The sequence below is a fragment of the Typopeltis vanoorti genome, chromosome 1 (genome assembly GCF_054136105.1).
Source record: "Typopeltis vanoorti isolate ZY-2024b chromosome 1, IOZ_Tvanoo_1.0, whole genome shotgun sequence".
NCBI lineage: Eukaryota > Metazoa > Arthropoda > Arachnida > Uropygi > Thelyphonidae > Typopeltis > Typopeltis vanoorti.
The window spans coordinates 87994418-88008950 of record NC_143549.1 but is presented as its reverse complement, the minus strand read 5'-3'; the positions used below and the strand labels follow the sequence as shown (position 1 = coordinate 88008950).

The 14533-nt window shown below is 36.1% G+C and overlaps 1 protein-coding gene across 5 annotated transcripts in view; it reads right to left on the bottom strand.

Annotated features, from left to right (window-relative positions):
• LOC150110185 (protein fantom-like) overlaps positions 1-14533 on the bottom strand; it is a 588918-nt gene that overhangs the window by 360044 nt on the left and 214341 nt on the right. For all 5 annotated transcript variants that reach the window (XR_016548253.1, XR_016548255.1, XR_016548256.1 and 2 more), the window contains exon 16: positions 11902-12042. Coding sequence is in view for 2 of the 5 variants with exons in the window: in XM_090391966.1 (XP_090248092.1) it covers positions 11902-12042 (141 nt within the window). In the remaining 3 variants the exon portion in view is untranslated. The remainder of the gene's footprint in view (positions 1-11901; positions 12043-14533) is intronic.

The following is a 14533-nucleotide window of genomic DNA, read 5'->3' as shown; positions in this document are numbered from 1 at the left end:
CATCACTGCAATTATTATACATTCATTATGTTGGAGGTTTAATGGATTTTTTACAACACTCAAAAAGAATTAAACTAGAATTTAATGCTTCCTATATTTCGTCCTAGTCACTAGGACATCTACGGTTTCCGAAGTTTCCGAAATGTCAGAGAGAATCGACCAAAGTTCAGGGTTAAGAACGGTGGAGAGCTCTGACTGTAAGTAAGGAGCCAATGGCGGCGTTCGTCACTGCGAGGGCGGCACGAGTAGAGGCGATTTGCTCGCGTAGTAATGCTAGGCTGGCACGTTTATATATACGGAGTGCTTTTTTGGAATGGAAATTGGTCTTCATTTCCGCACAGAGAGAATTTCAAAAAATAAAAAACAAACGCGTCAAGAAATACAGCAACCTGGTTAAAGACAAACCACAACCACAAATTCAACCGCTCCAGACAGTAATAAACCTCTCTTCCAAAAGGCTCAACGAGGATGCCGTCCGCGCCCTTGGCCTCGGCCGTAATTTTGCCGTCGCCCCGAAAGAAGTGCCGGTGCTCGATGTAATGGTTAACGTCGAACGGGGGATCGGTCGCTTACCGTCGGAGGTAGCCAACAACATCAGACTCGACGTAGCCAACATCCTCTCTCACTCTTCGCCTCCTAAAAGTAACTTATCTTATGCCCAACACATGGCTCTCCAGAAACTACGCAAAGAAAAAAGTATCGTCATCACCAGAGCGGATAAGGGTAATGCCACAGTTGTTCTTAATACCAGCGAATACAATCGTAAAATGAACGTTATCCTCCGCGATCGCGCTACCTACATCCCGCTAGAACACGACCCCACAAAAACACAAGTTAAGAAATTAAAAATCTTACTTAAAAAAGTAACCTCCTGGCCCCCTGACGTCACGAAAAAACTTAAACCTTTCCGCTCCCATCCCCCCCGAATATACGGTTTACCAAAAATCCACAAACCCAATTCCCCACTCAGACCTATAGTAGATGCCACCAATGCACCTTGTTACAGACTGTCTAAACAGCTGGCCAACTCTCTGTCCCACCTCACCGGAAATTCAGCTTCCTATATAAAAAACTCGACCCACTTTAAAGCCCTCACAGAAAATTTAACCTTGAACAATACAGACATATTAGTAAGTTTTGATATCTCCTCTTTGTTTACCAATATTCCCTTAACTGACACTTTATCCCTCTTAGAAAACATTTTCCCCTCTGACATCTTAGATCTCTTTTCCTTTGCCATCAACTCTGGGTATTTCTCTTGGAATAACAAAATCTACAAGCAGATAGAAGGAACCGCCATGGGTTCCCCCCTCTCACCCCCCCCTTGCCAATTTCTATATGGAAGATTTCGAAAAACGAGCCATAGACTCAGCCCCACTCAAACCTTCTATCTGGCTAAGATATGTAGATGATGTGTTTTCCATTTGGCCTCATGGCCCAGACACGTTAGACTCCTTCCTCGGTCATCTCAATAGCCTACATCCAAGAATCCAGTTTACTATGGAAAAGGAAAAGAACAATTGTTTACCCTTCCTAGACACCTTAGTCACACGCCTGCCTAATGATACACTTGCCTTCACTGTTTACAGAAAACCCACACACACAGACAGATACATTCACAAACTCTCCCACCACCACCACCCCTCACAACAATATGGCATCATTAAAACTCTTACCAAGAGAGCCCACAATCTTTGTTCCAGTGGAACCGCCCTCACTACTGAGCTTAACCACATACACAGAACTTTCCTCTCCAATGGCTACAGCGAACACAGTATCAAAAAAATAATCAATTCCTCCCCCATTCCCCATCCCTCTCGTCAACAAGAATTTAAAAATGCCATCACCATACCCTACATCCGAGGCACTTCGGAAAAAATAGCCAAGATACTAAAAAAGTATAACCTACACACAGCATATAAGCCCTACCACAAACTCGCTACCCTTATCCGTTCTACAAAAGATCAGCTCCCTCATCTCTCTCTGCCTGGAGTTTACAAAGTACCCTGTTCCTGTAAGCTTGCGTACTTTGGACAGACAGGCAGATCAGCATCCATCCGCCCGGAGGAACATAAGTCGTACATCGGTAAACACAACTATGGCCATTCAGGCTTGGCTGACCACGTGTTGGACACCACCCACAGAGTTACATGGAAGAAAACCACCATGCTCCACCACAGGAAATTCAAGAAAGAGAGACTTTTCTTAGAAGCAGCAGCAGCTCTCAGAAACCAACCAAATCTAAATAAATACGGTTGCATTAAGCTTCCGCAGATTTGGGAAACACTCATCACCAGAGGTCCCACCTTACATTCCAGGCCACCTACTACCGCCCTTAGAGGGCGCTCCACCTAGATAGGACTTTAGTGTCACCCACGTGGTTGGGCTTAGTATTGTAAGTTTTTGTGTGCATGTTACATTAACTGTTTTTGTAATCCCCGTAGATGTCCTAGTGACTAGGACGAAATATAGGAAGCATTAAATTCTAGTTTAATTCTTTTTGAGTGTTGTAAAAAATCCATTAAACCTCCAACATAATGTCCTCACAGCACTTAAGCCTCTACACAAGAAGAGTATTATACATTCAATTTTTGAGATTTGAACAGTGGCTGCCAGTACATAAGCACTGCGACACTGCAACACCCCCAAGGAAAAAATGAAAAAATTAAATTTTGTTTGTGTTTATAAATAATAACAATGCTTACAACATTATATAAATGCAGTACAACATGTTAAAGGTTGCAGCTTATTTTTTGACATTGATTGAATAGTTAATAATTGGAATTGTTCGATTAATGCTTTAGATTACGAAACAAATGCACTGCGATCTAACGTTGATATTCGTTTGCCCTTGTCATTGCACGTTATGTCGTTCCCAACTGTAACTGCTCACACAGCAGTGTATTTTTGTATGTTTACGCACCTTATTCCTGTGATATATGAAACGTTTATTATTGGTGCGTGTGCGTGGTGAACTATTTTTTGTAAATCTTATTTTATTTTGTTAAAATAACATATAATTATTTATTTATTATAGATACAAGGCTGAATTATGACGAGTGTCACTGTTGAAAATATGAAAAGAATAATATTTTTTCAATTATCATACAAAACAAATGCACTGTGATCTTCGTTTGCTGTCATTGCACGTTACATCATTAGATACACTGCCGCTTGGGCAGTGTATCTTATGTCTTCGTTCATTATTTCTGTGAGATATGAAACGTTTATTATTGGCGCGTGTTCGTGGTGAACTATTTTTTTATAAATCTTATTTTATTTTGTTAAAATAACATAATTATTTATTTATTATAGATACAAGGCTGAATTATGATGAGTGTCACTGTTGAAAATATGAAAAGAATTATATATTTTCAATTATCGTTACACGAAACAAATGCACTGTGATCTAATGCCGATATTCGTTTGCACTTGTCATTGCTATTGATACAAAACTTTTATTATTGGTGTTTGTTCGTGGTGAGGATGAAATATTTTTAATAAAGCAATTTTTAATATGTAAATTTATTTATTAATAAATTCGTTACTGATTAGGAAAAAAAGGTTTTTTTTTTTTTTGTATATATATATATATATATATATATATATATATATATATATATATATGCAGCATCCCCACTTAAAATTTTCACCAGCCGCCACTGGATTTGAAAGACCTGACTAATTACATCCAGACATTCATTAAAACAAGACTACTTATTACTGGGGAAGACCATTTGCTAAACCATAAATTTGCTTCTCTGTGATGGAAGTAACAATTCATAATCTTCCTCAACACATTAGTTGACTCTCACTATAGCAATGATATAACAAATCATTGATGTTGTGCTAAAAGAAACCCATTATGACAAATTACCTACTATAACAGACTTTTCCTGTGGTTCCAAGATTGGTTGGTTGGTTTATAGTTTATTTGGCACAAAAACTACAAAGGTCACACTGTGCCATACTAAAGGTTACAACATTAGCATTTATAGAAAATTGTAAACAATATGTCTGTACAAGAATCTAGTTTCACAAAGCAGCATCTCTAGGTAAACAGAACTGCTGCAGAGGACACAGCAACACACAAGGTCAGAGGTTATTACAGTAGTGCAAAAATAGTTAACAATATAAGTTAATACATAATATATGAAACACTAAGCTATTACATATATCTACATATATGTAAAATTAAAATAGATGCCTTTATAGCAGTACAAAAATAGGCAAAAATGGATTATTATACAATATGCATGGATGAAAATTAAATTTAGCAATGCAGTATAAACAGAATTACTAGAAAGTACACAAATAGGTAAGATGTCCTACAGCACTTCATGATTATTCGAAAAATAAAGTAGCAAATAAGATGCATACACAAAATGTATGTTAAGTGATGCATTATCTACATATAAACAAAATTACAGCAGAGGTTTCAGCAGTACATAAATAGATAACTATAGGTTAACATATGTATATACAAAACAAGTCAAAGAAAGCAGTGTCTACATCTAGTAAGATTACAAAACATTATTATACTAATACTTAAAGAGTCAGAAAGGAATTATTATACAGCATTGATGCATAAAATTTAAGTTTAGCATTATGGTATTTACATATTAACAAAATTACAGCAGGGTGATACAAATATACAAGATCAAGACCCCCCATGGTAATACATAATTGGTCAGATTTAACCTAATGAATAATATATATGTATAAAAGCTAAGTTAAGCAAAAAAAAAGTATTTACATATAAACAAATTTATGGTCAAATGTGTTTGTACAAATTAATTCTTTCTAAAAAATTAAAAACATCATGCAATTTGCCTGAGTCTGCTAACATTTCCCTGAGTGTATATGGCTTGGTTAAATAGGTGAAAATTTCATTCCTCTCTCATGTAAATTTTTGACATATGGTAAATAGTGAGATGTGTGTTGCATTTTTCACATATGGGGAAGTCATCAGCTCTCAGTAAATGAGAATGCGTAAGGTGACTGTGACCTATGCGGAGCCTAGCAAGGACAACCTCCTCCCTTCTCTTTGTACATTGACTAGAATGCCAGTGTTTAATTTCAGGTTTAATGTTATATAATTTGTTTGTTGATGTTTCTTGCCATGTTAACTCCCACTGAGCAATTAGCTTTGATCTTATAAGTTGTCTGTACTCTGTATATGGAAGTGTCAAATAGTATGTGAAGAAGGTATGGGCTGATTTAGCAGCTGCATCTGCAGCCTCATTTCTTTTGATTCTGATATGGCTGGGAATCCAGCAGAACTGAACATCGAAATTAAGGATTTTCATTTTGCGAAGCAGGTGTAGCACTTCATAAAGTACTAGATGAGGATTATACATAGGAGAGGAGATAGCCAGTAAAGAGCTCAATGAGTCTGTATAAATTATACACTTTTGGTAGCAGTTTTCTTTTATATGCAAGCTGAATGGCATATAACTCTGCTGTATAATTACTGCAGTCTGGTGGGATCTGATTTGAGATAATAATAATGTCAGGAAACACAGTAGCACAGCCAACAGAGGTGTTAGTTCTTGAACCATCGGTATAGATGAGTAAGAAATCACGTGTGTTGCTCTGTGTGCATTAAACAATTGCAGGTAAATGGATGATGGGGTATAAGATTTCTGTAGCTGACAAAGCAGGATGGTGTGCAAACCTGCCATGGAGGAATGCTGTTATGTTTAGTGGAGCTAATGTTGTCAACATTTATACTAACAACTTGCACAGTTTCTTTAATACGCATACTAAAAGGATGTATAGCAGTTTGATGAGTGTGATATTGAGCTTCCCAATGCAGAGAGAAGATACTATTTCATGTAGGGTGATCTGAGAGAGATGTTATTTTTAGGACATAATTAAGAGACAACTGTTTCCATCGAAGTGATAGAGCTGGTTCATTTGCTTCTGCATAGAGACTTGGAGTGGGTGAGGTGCGAAAGGCACCAGTAGCTATCCATATACCCTGATGATGGATGGAATCCAACCATCGTAGGTTACTTTGTCTTGCCAAACCATAGACTTGGAATCCATAATCCAGCTTTGAACGTATAAGTGCACGATAAAGATGGAGCAATGAAGCTCAATCAGCACCCTACCCAGTAGAGGATAGAGTGCAAAGGAGGTTCAAAGTTCTTTTGCACTTTTCTCTTAGTCGATTAATGTGTGCTTTCTGTCAAAAATGAGTCCCAAGAACTTGGTTTCTGGAGTTACTGGAATAACAGTAGGTCCCATTCTTAGTTCAGGATCTGGGTGATGAGTGCATTTTCGACAGAAGTGTACACAGACACTTTTTTCTGGCATTGTCTACAGTAGGAGGAAACTGTTCAATGATTGAGTTGATTTTAATAGCAAAAAGGGTTACACTTAAGACAGAGCCTTGGGGAACACCTTGTTCTTGAAGAAGTAGAAAAATTAAGCCTTTGTTTCTCTTGCTGCTCTTTCAGTATTAAAAATTCCAGAGAATATGAAGCTGTTGCTGAGATTTTAGCAAAAGTTTCTCCCAAAGTATCTGCAATAGCCTTGGGATCAGCAAGAACATTTCCATTATAGTCTAAGGTGGACAAACAATGTGTACTATATATCTGCCTTTCATTTTCCGGATTCTATCCATACATTTGGACCGGTCATTTGATTAACTGATATAGTAAATTGGATCCATGATTGTTTTTGACTCTGATGTCTTACAAAACGTGCTTTGGCTCGAGCACGCTTGAAAGTTATTAAATTTGATGTGGTGGGGTATCTACGAAATATGTTCCATGCTCTGTGTTGATCTTTTTTGGCTTCCCTGACATTCTGGGTTCCACCAAGGCTTTGGATAGACTGGAAATCGAGATGATGTTTTTGGGACGGAGGTTGTTACTGCCTGGACAATGCATTCTGTTATATATTTTACAGCTTCATTGATAGGTGTTTGACTGATGGCATCAGCATTAAATTTTGCAAGATGAGAGAAAGTGTTCCAGTCAGCCTGGTCCATATCCGTGTGGGTGAACATGGTTCCTGTAAAGACATTGTACAAAGAACAGGAAAGCAATCAGTTCCATATATGTTCTCTTCAACGTCCCACAGGAGCAGTGGAAGAATGGAAGGGGAACAGATTGTAAGATCAATTGCAGAATATGAGAGGCAGGCATATGGAAGAAAGTATTGAATTTATTATTTAGAAGGGAAAGGTTATTATTATCAAGAATTTTTTCAATGATTTGACCTCGTCTATTAGTGTTGGCACTATCCCATAGAGTATTGTGACTGTTAAAGTCACCCATCAAAAGTATGGGTTCTGGCAATTGCGAGATAAGGTTATCAAGATCAATTTCATTTAACTCAGCATTTGGTGGTAAATAAATTAAACATACTGTAATAAGGAATCCCACAAAGAAGCGAATCGCTACCGCTTCCAGAGTATCAAGTTGGACCTGATGGAAAGGAGTATGACTGCCCACTAGGATAGCTACTCCTCCATGAGCAGGACCATCTCCAGTTCTATCCTTACGTACAACAGTGAAATTCCTAAAGGTACGGTCCTCATTGGGTCTTAAGTAAGCTTCCTGTAGACAGAAACAGAAAGGTTTGTGTTTCTGCAACAACATCTTGATATCGTCAATATTCTGGTGGATCCCACGACAGTTCCATGGTAAAAATTTTCCTATTGTTTTGATTTTATTGACGTCTGGTTTTCAAGAAGTTGAGGGCTTACCTTTGTCAGATTTATATTTATCCACTGTTTTAGGGAAGTATGGACGGCCAATGTCCATTTCTTCCTCTGGTAGAGTGTTCAAAACATCAAATGTGTTAGGGTCAGTTGGTATGCTTAGTTTGCTTTCAGTGGGTATCGAGGTATCCATTTTTTCTGTGCAAGTGTCTGGTGGTGGTTTATCTTTGAGTGAAGTCTCCACCATAATTTTTTTGACAGATGAGTTTTCATTGAATGGGACCATTTTTGAAGTTGTCTCTGGAGTAAGGCCATAGGTCTTGTGATTAATGCGCTCAACAGAGAAGCACTTGCGATCATAAAGTTCAGATATGGTGAAATTATCAAATGGTGGAATAGATATACATGTTTGAGTTGCTGTTGGCACTTTTTTAATTGTTACTTTTTCAGCATAAGAGGATCGTAGAACAGGTGTAATGGTGGCTAGCTTTCTTTTTGCATCCTGATATGTTATGTTCTGTTCTGTTTTAATTTTTTGTATCTCTTTTTCATCTTTCCATTTCTGACATGCACAAAAGTATGCTGATGATCTCCCTGACAGTTGACACATTTAGCTTTTTTTTCACAGCAAGATTTATTTTCATGTTTTTTACTACCACATCGAGCACAGGTAGTAGAACCACAACAGACAGTTTGGGCATGTCCATATCTTTGACATTTAAAGCATCTCAGCAGGTTAGGGATGTACATTCTAACAGGACAGCTGAGATACCCTGCTTTTACAGATGTTGGAGGCCTAGGTATATCAAAAGTAAAGATGATGTTCTTGGTTGAGACCAGGCGACCATCCCTGCGTATCAGGATGCACCTCACACCCGTCACTCCTTGATCTTTAAGCTCTGAACATATCTCCTCATCAGGAAGGAAATCCCATTCTGATATCACTCCTCTACTGGAATCGAGTGTTCTGTGAGGTGTCGCTGCAATTTGTATTCCACCCATTGTCGTTGCTCTCAGTAGTTTCTCGGAATGTTGTTTGCACATTCTTTCCATGCGGATATCACCAGAACGCAATTTCTTGACAGTTTTTGGAGGTCCTGCCAGTCCTTCTAAACCTTTTTGGATAAAGAAGGTTTTTTTTTTTTCATCAATTTATGTTAGTATCCGATATCTTTTGTTTCTTACTTCTGTTTCCATATGCTGTGTCTATATTATCAGTACGTGGTTGGGACTTTGTTAGGGTCCCTGAAACATTTGAGGATGAAGAATTCATATTTAAGGAATTTTTAATTCGCCGCCAGAGCTTCCCCCCCACCACCACCACGGAGCCACACATGGATGCCCACTACCCAGCAAGCAAAGACTGTGCTCAGGAGTGAAATGCCAGGGCTACCCTGGACGCCATACCAGCACTACAGCAGGTCTAGGATCCCGACCCCAGACCATAGGGTGAGAAACTTACTGCAACACCATTAACCCTTGCAGGCAAGCCCACTAGCCGACTGATCCTGGCTGGGCCATCTAGGACCATCCGTCTTGCCGAAGCAGGGGCCAAAGTAGTGCAAGACTACTAGGATCCCCCTTTCCAAATGTCCAAGGGTTGCACCACACGGTGGCAGGGTGTTGGATCCCAGTGATGGTGGTCTGGAAAAAAGGGTAGTGAATGAAAAGGGCCAGTACCATTATTGGGAGGTCCCCTTCACCATGAACAGGTGCCCCACATGGAGGGGGGTGGTTCCAAGGAATCTGCTATAAGTGAAAGTTGCTTGTAATTATGACTATGAGTAAACTAGGTTCTGTTGCATGATATTTCACAGTGCACAGAAAGCATTTAAAAAAAATACTTAAAAGAATAAGGTAGAAGTGAAATTGACAGTATTGAAACCAATTTTCACTTATGGAAACTAAGAGTTAGGCTGGAAACAAAACAGTTGATGAAAGACTAGAGATCACGAGTTCTGAAAAAAAAAACAGGCAGTAAACAGATTACATCAATGACAGAATCATATGAAAAATTGAGATTGGAATGGTTACCATTCAAAAAGGTGTGAGCAGTGTTAATCTGAAGAGGTATAGTCAATTAAACAAAATGAAAGCTCAAAGGTTCATGAAACAGACATTTGATGTCAAGATGGCAGGAAAATGCCTGCATCAACAACCTTTGAGGTCACATTTGGTTTATACCCAAAATAACACACAACAAGCAAGATCTAAGTGAATTGACACAGCTAAAAGTGCATAAGTAGACCAAAATGTTAGTTGTGATCATATTAGAGCTGTGATAAATAAAGATTAATTAGGAAGAAAGTTGTTAATATGTATCTAGTAGTCTAAATTTGTGTACAGAATCTTGTACACTCTTAATGGATACATATCAAAATTTGATTATGCCTGGGAGGAAAAGGGGGGAATCCAACTTTCCAGGAATGAAAACTCTGCCATTTACTTATGACAGTGGTTTCAAAAGTGTGGTATGCATACCCCCCCGGGGGAGGGGGGGGTACATCAAAAAAAGTTTTATATTGATAGGAAAAAAATTAAGTAATTAATTAAAGATAAAGAATATTTCTTTCTTTCATCAATTAAACATATATCTAATATAGACAAAGACGTTATAAAGATCCTGTAAACTTAAATTTGCGAGTAGTGCACATAAACGACTTTGCATACATAATCATCCGTGGCAAAGTTGTCATGTTTTTTTAAAACTAGGGAGTAAATCTCTTACTTCTTATCATTGCCATTGTTTGTAGAGCATCCTAGTGTTGACAAGCCCAACAAGAGAAGAAAAATTGCTTAGTTATCCTGCTATCTACAGATGACACCACAGTTGTATTAATTATTTGACTATTAGTAGTAAATATAATGATTTTTTAGTATATTGTTTCTGTGCAGTACCAACACCTTTTTGTGCTTACTTTTACGCATTACTCTTACACATAAATAGTGTAAATGTAATAGTGAATTAATATTATCAAAATTGCTTACATTTTTTAAAAGCGTTTGATATTATCAATAGTAAATGAATTATATTTAAATTTTACAAATTAACCCTCACAAAATGGATAAATGGATTAAAAAATTTCCATCAAAGAAACCGTGAATTGAAGATAACTATGATAATACTTCTACATCAGACGAACAACAAGGAAAAGATAGGATTGATTCTTCTATTCAAACAAGTTCGTTATCAGTCAAATTAAGTGATAAAAACATTAATCTGAAACTTAACAAAAACTTGTCCAAGAAAGTTTGAAATTATCAAGAAAAATAATTGAAATGGGGATTTACATCGACGATAGTCAACAATGAACCTTGTCCTATATGTGTATTGTGTCATGAGACGCTATGTAATGGAAGTATGAAACCATCATTATTAGAAAGACATTTAAAAACTAAACATCCTGAACATAAATCTTTACACTTCTTTGAATGATGTTTGAAGACATGTAATTCTCAATCCAACAACTTAAAAAAATTCACTAAAATTAACGATTAATATTTGGAGGCATCTCTTGAGGTTGCATTCTTAATTGCAAAAGACCAAAAGCCACACACCATTGGGGAAATACTTGTACTCCCAACCGCCATAAAAATGGTAGAAATAATCCATGGAAAAGAATATGCAGATAAACTAAAATGTATTCCCTTATCAGCAAATACTATTGGTAGACGTACAAAAATCATTGCAGATAATTTAAAGAAGCAACGTATTGCAGTATTAGAAGCCATCAAACCAGAATTTCAAGAAATTATGAAAGAAATGCAAGGCCATTGTTCACATTAAATATAGTAATAAATATGTTTGTAAGCCGTTAATAATAAAAATAATGTGTAAAAATATCTAGTGTTTTTAATTATTATATGATGATACAAGGCATATTTCCTCTTTATAACACTTATTACAATAGATTTTTGCTCAATCAACTGGGGGTACGTGCTATTTATTTTTTTTTGTCTTTGGGGTATGCGATCAAAAAAGTGTGGAGACCACTTACTTATGAGACTAGTTAATGCACTTTCAGCTGAAATTACTTTATAAAAGCTCCCAGTATCCTAGACAGAATATGAACTCAGGTCTTTGATTTCAAAGTAGTCATTATTTTAAATTGCTACTGAATTACTGTGCTTATAAATGGAAGAAGAATTTATAAATTATATTCAATTAGAAAGCAAAGACTGTAGTTTTAACTAAAAAAAAAAAAAAAAGAAGATTTGGTGATTACCTGTCGTAGTTGTTGTTTAATGTCTTTATTACTGTTGTCTGCTACATCCTGAAGAAAATCTAACTTCTGATCAGCCTTTTCTTTTCGTTCTTTTATCAGTACCAGTGCTTCTTCTAGTTCAGAAAAATCTATTTCTCCCTCCTTACATATGCAGAAAATATATTAACCATATAAGAATTATAAATCAAGGATTTTATAAACAGCATTTCATGATGACAAAAAATACTCGATCAAAAATCTTTTGTGTTTTGCTCCATATAAATACAAATATAAATGGAATACAAATAAACTGATAACCATTTTACAGTTACAAGAAATTTTATTACAGAATATTATTATACTTGAAGGATGAGTATATAGTATTATTAAAAAAAAAATTACACTTGATGAAATATTCACTATCAAAAACGTTTTGCTGCATGATGTGTAAATCAGCACTCACCATTCATTATTCACCAAATCCATTTTTTTTAAATGATACATATGGAAATGTTTAAAATGAATATATAAAAAATCTTCATTTTCAACACTATATTTAAGGTAATGTAATAAAAGTTTACATATGAATATGATGTGAACCACTCTGCAGACTATAATAAATTTAGTTTAATCCTTTATCCAAGTGTGAGCAAACAAAGTTTGCACCTGAAAATATCTTCAGGACTGGGGTAAGGTAGTACAACACCAGGCAACTCATAGCAAAGGTGGTCCAAGCTAACATCACTCCTTTGCTACGAGTTGCCCGGTGTTGTACTACCTTACCCCAGTCCTGAAGATATTTTCAGGTGCAAACTTTGTTTGCTCATACTTGGATAAAGGATTAAACTAAATTTATTATAGTCTAACCAAGTGAAAAATAAACTTTCAACACTCTGCAGACTAACTATTGTAAACCATGCAAACTACTGTTAAACAGAAATATATTTTAATTATAAATTAAAGATGCCAAGAAATTATATTCTTCGTTTAATCCTCTACGCAAATGTAAGTAAACAAAGCTTGTATGTGAAGTAACTTCATGACTGTGCAACTCGTATCTAGAGGCTAATAACTTCACATCACTTGCCTTAGTCTCCCATAATGTAAAGCACATATCCTTACGGACATGTATAATGCTTAGCATTATAGAAAGGGTCTGGGTAGTGACCCTTCCTATAATGCTAAACAGTATAAGAAGCATTTCAACCTTTACTGAGGTCTCATCAGCAGTTGCCAGATTCAGAAGTGATACATGGGTCTGGTACTGAGACTTCTTCCCATATACCTGGGAAGAAGTCTGGCTCCCACTGATGAAAGCTCAATAAAGGTCAAAACCAGTGTGGGTAGTGACCCTTCTCATAATGCTTAGCATTATACATGTCCGTAAGGATATGTGTGCTTTGCATTATGGGATACTAAGGCACTGGATGTGAGGTCATTAGCCTTTACATATGAGTTGCCCAGTCATGAAGTCACTTCACGTGCAAACTTTGTTTGCTTACACTTGGATAAAGGATTAAACCAAGAGTATAATATCTTGGCATCTTTAATTTATAGTATAACCAAGTGGAAAAACTTTCAACATATATTTTAATTTTTATTTCTGAATATCAACACCTTATTGAAATATCTAAATGTTTCACCCAGAAATAAAAAAATAAAAAAAAATATTATTGAACAAAATTAATACTGAAATCTTATCTGGCAAACAAGATGTTTGTTTAATAAAAGCATGTGTGATTTCTTTTCTTCCTTAAAATATGTTTTCTTTTGTATTTGGCAACAAAGCTGAAATATCTTTATATAAACATTTGATGCATTTCATTTTTTAGGATAATGAAAAATGGATCTTAATATCTTTGTGATATTTTCATGTGCTGTTAAAATTTATTAAATGTATATGATTCATTTCTAAATTAACATAAAAGAAAAAATTCTTTGGATAAATACTGTAATATTACACTGCATTACACTCACAACAGACCATGAACAAACATTAAAATATATGAATATTTTTACAAAGTGCTGTATATTATATAAAAATATTTCATCTTTGTTGCAGATACAATCAAGCATAGATTTGAAGCAAGAAGTGAAATATGTTGTGTTTGAGGTGACAAAACAGGTAAGCGATATTCACTTGTTTATTATTACAGAGAACAGTGTGGTATATGTATGTAGTGATAACTAAACTTGGCATTTACCGTATTTTCCGGTGTATAAGACGCACTTTTTTACCTTAAAAATTCATCTTAAAAATGGGGTGCGCCTTATATAATGAAGGTAAAGATTGATTCCTCTTTTCAAAGTCATACGCACTCCCTTTTATGTTCCAAGATCTTTGTAGGCGGTTAATGGTGCAATCAAATTGATGCGTAACCTTCATGTGACTTCTAGCACATCATTGGCTAAGAACAGGGAGCCCCTATTCAAGTTTCATAATATCTTATCCGAGTAATCAGTTACCGATGTTTATCAGTATTGAGTTGACGTGTTGAGATATTTTGTGTTCAGTTTGATATTTCCCTGTAGATTTTAGTGATGGAAAAAAACAGGTGACATTCATATACTTCAATTAACATTGAAGATCTTAAAGGTGGTGCGTCATGGTGTTACCGTTTCATGAAACGCAGTGGATTTTATGCGTACAAAA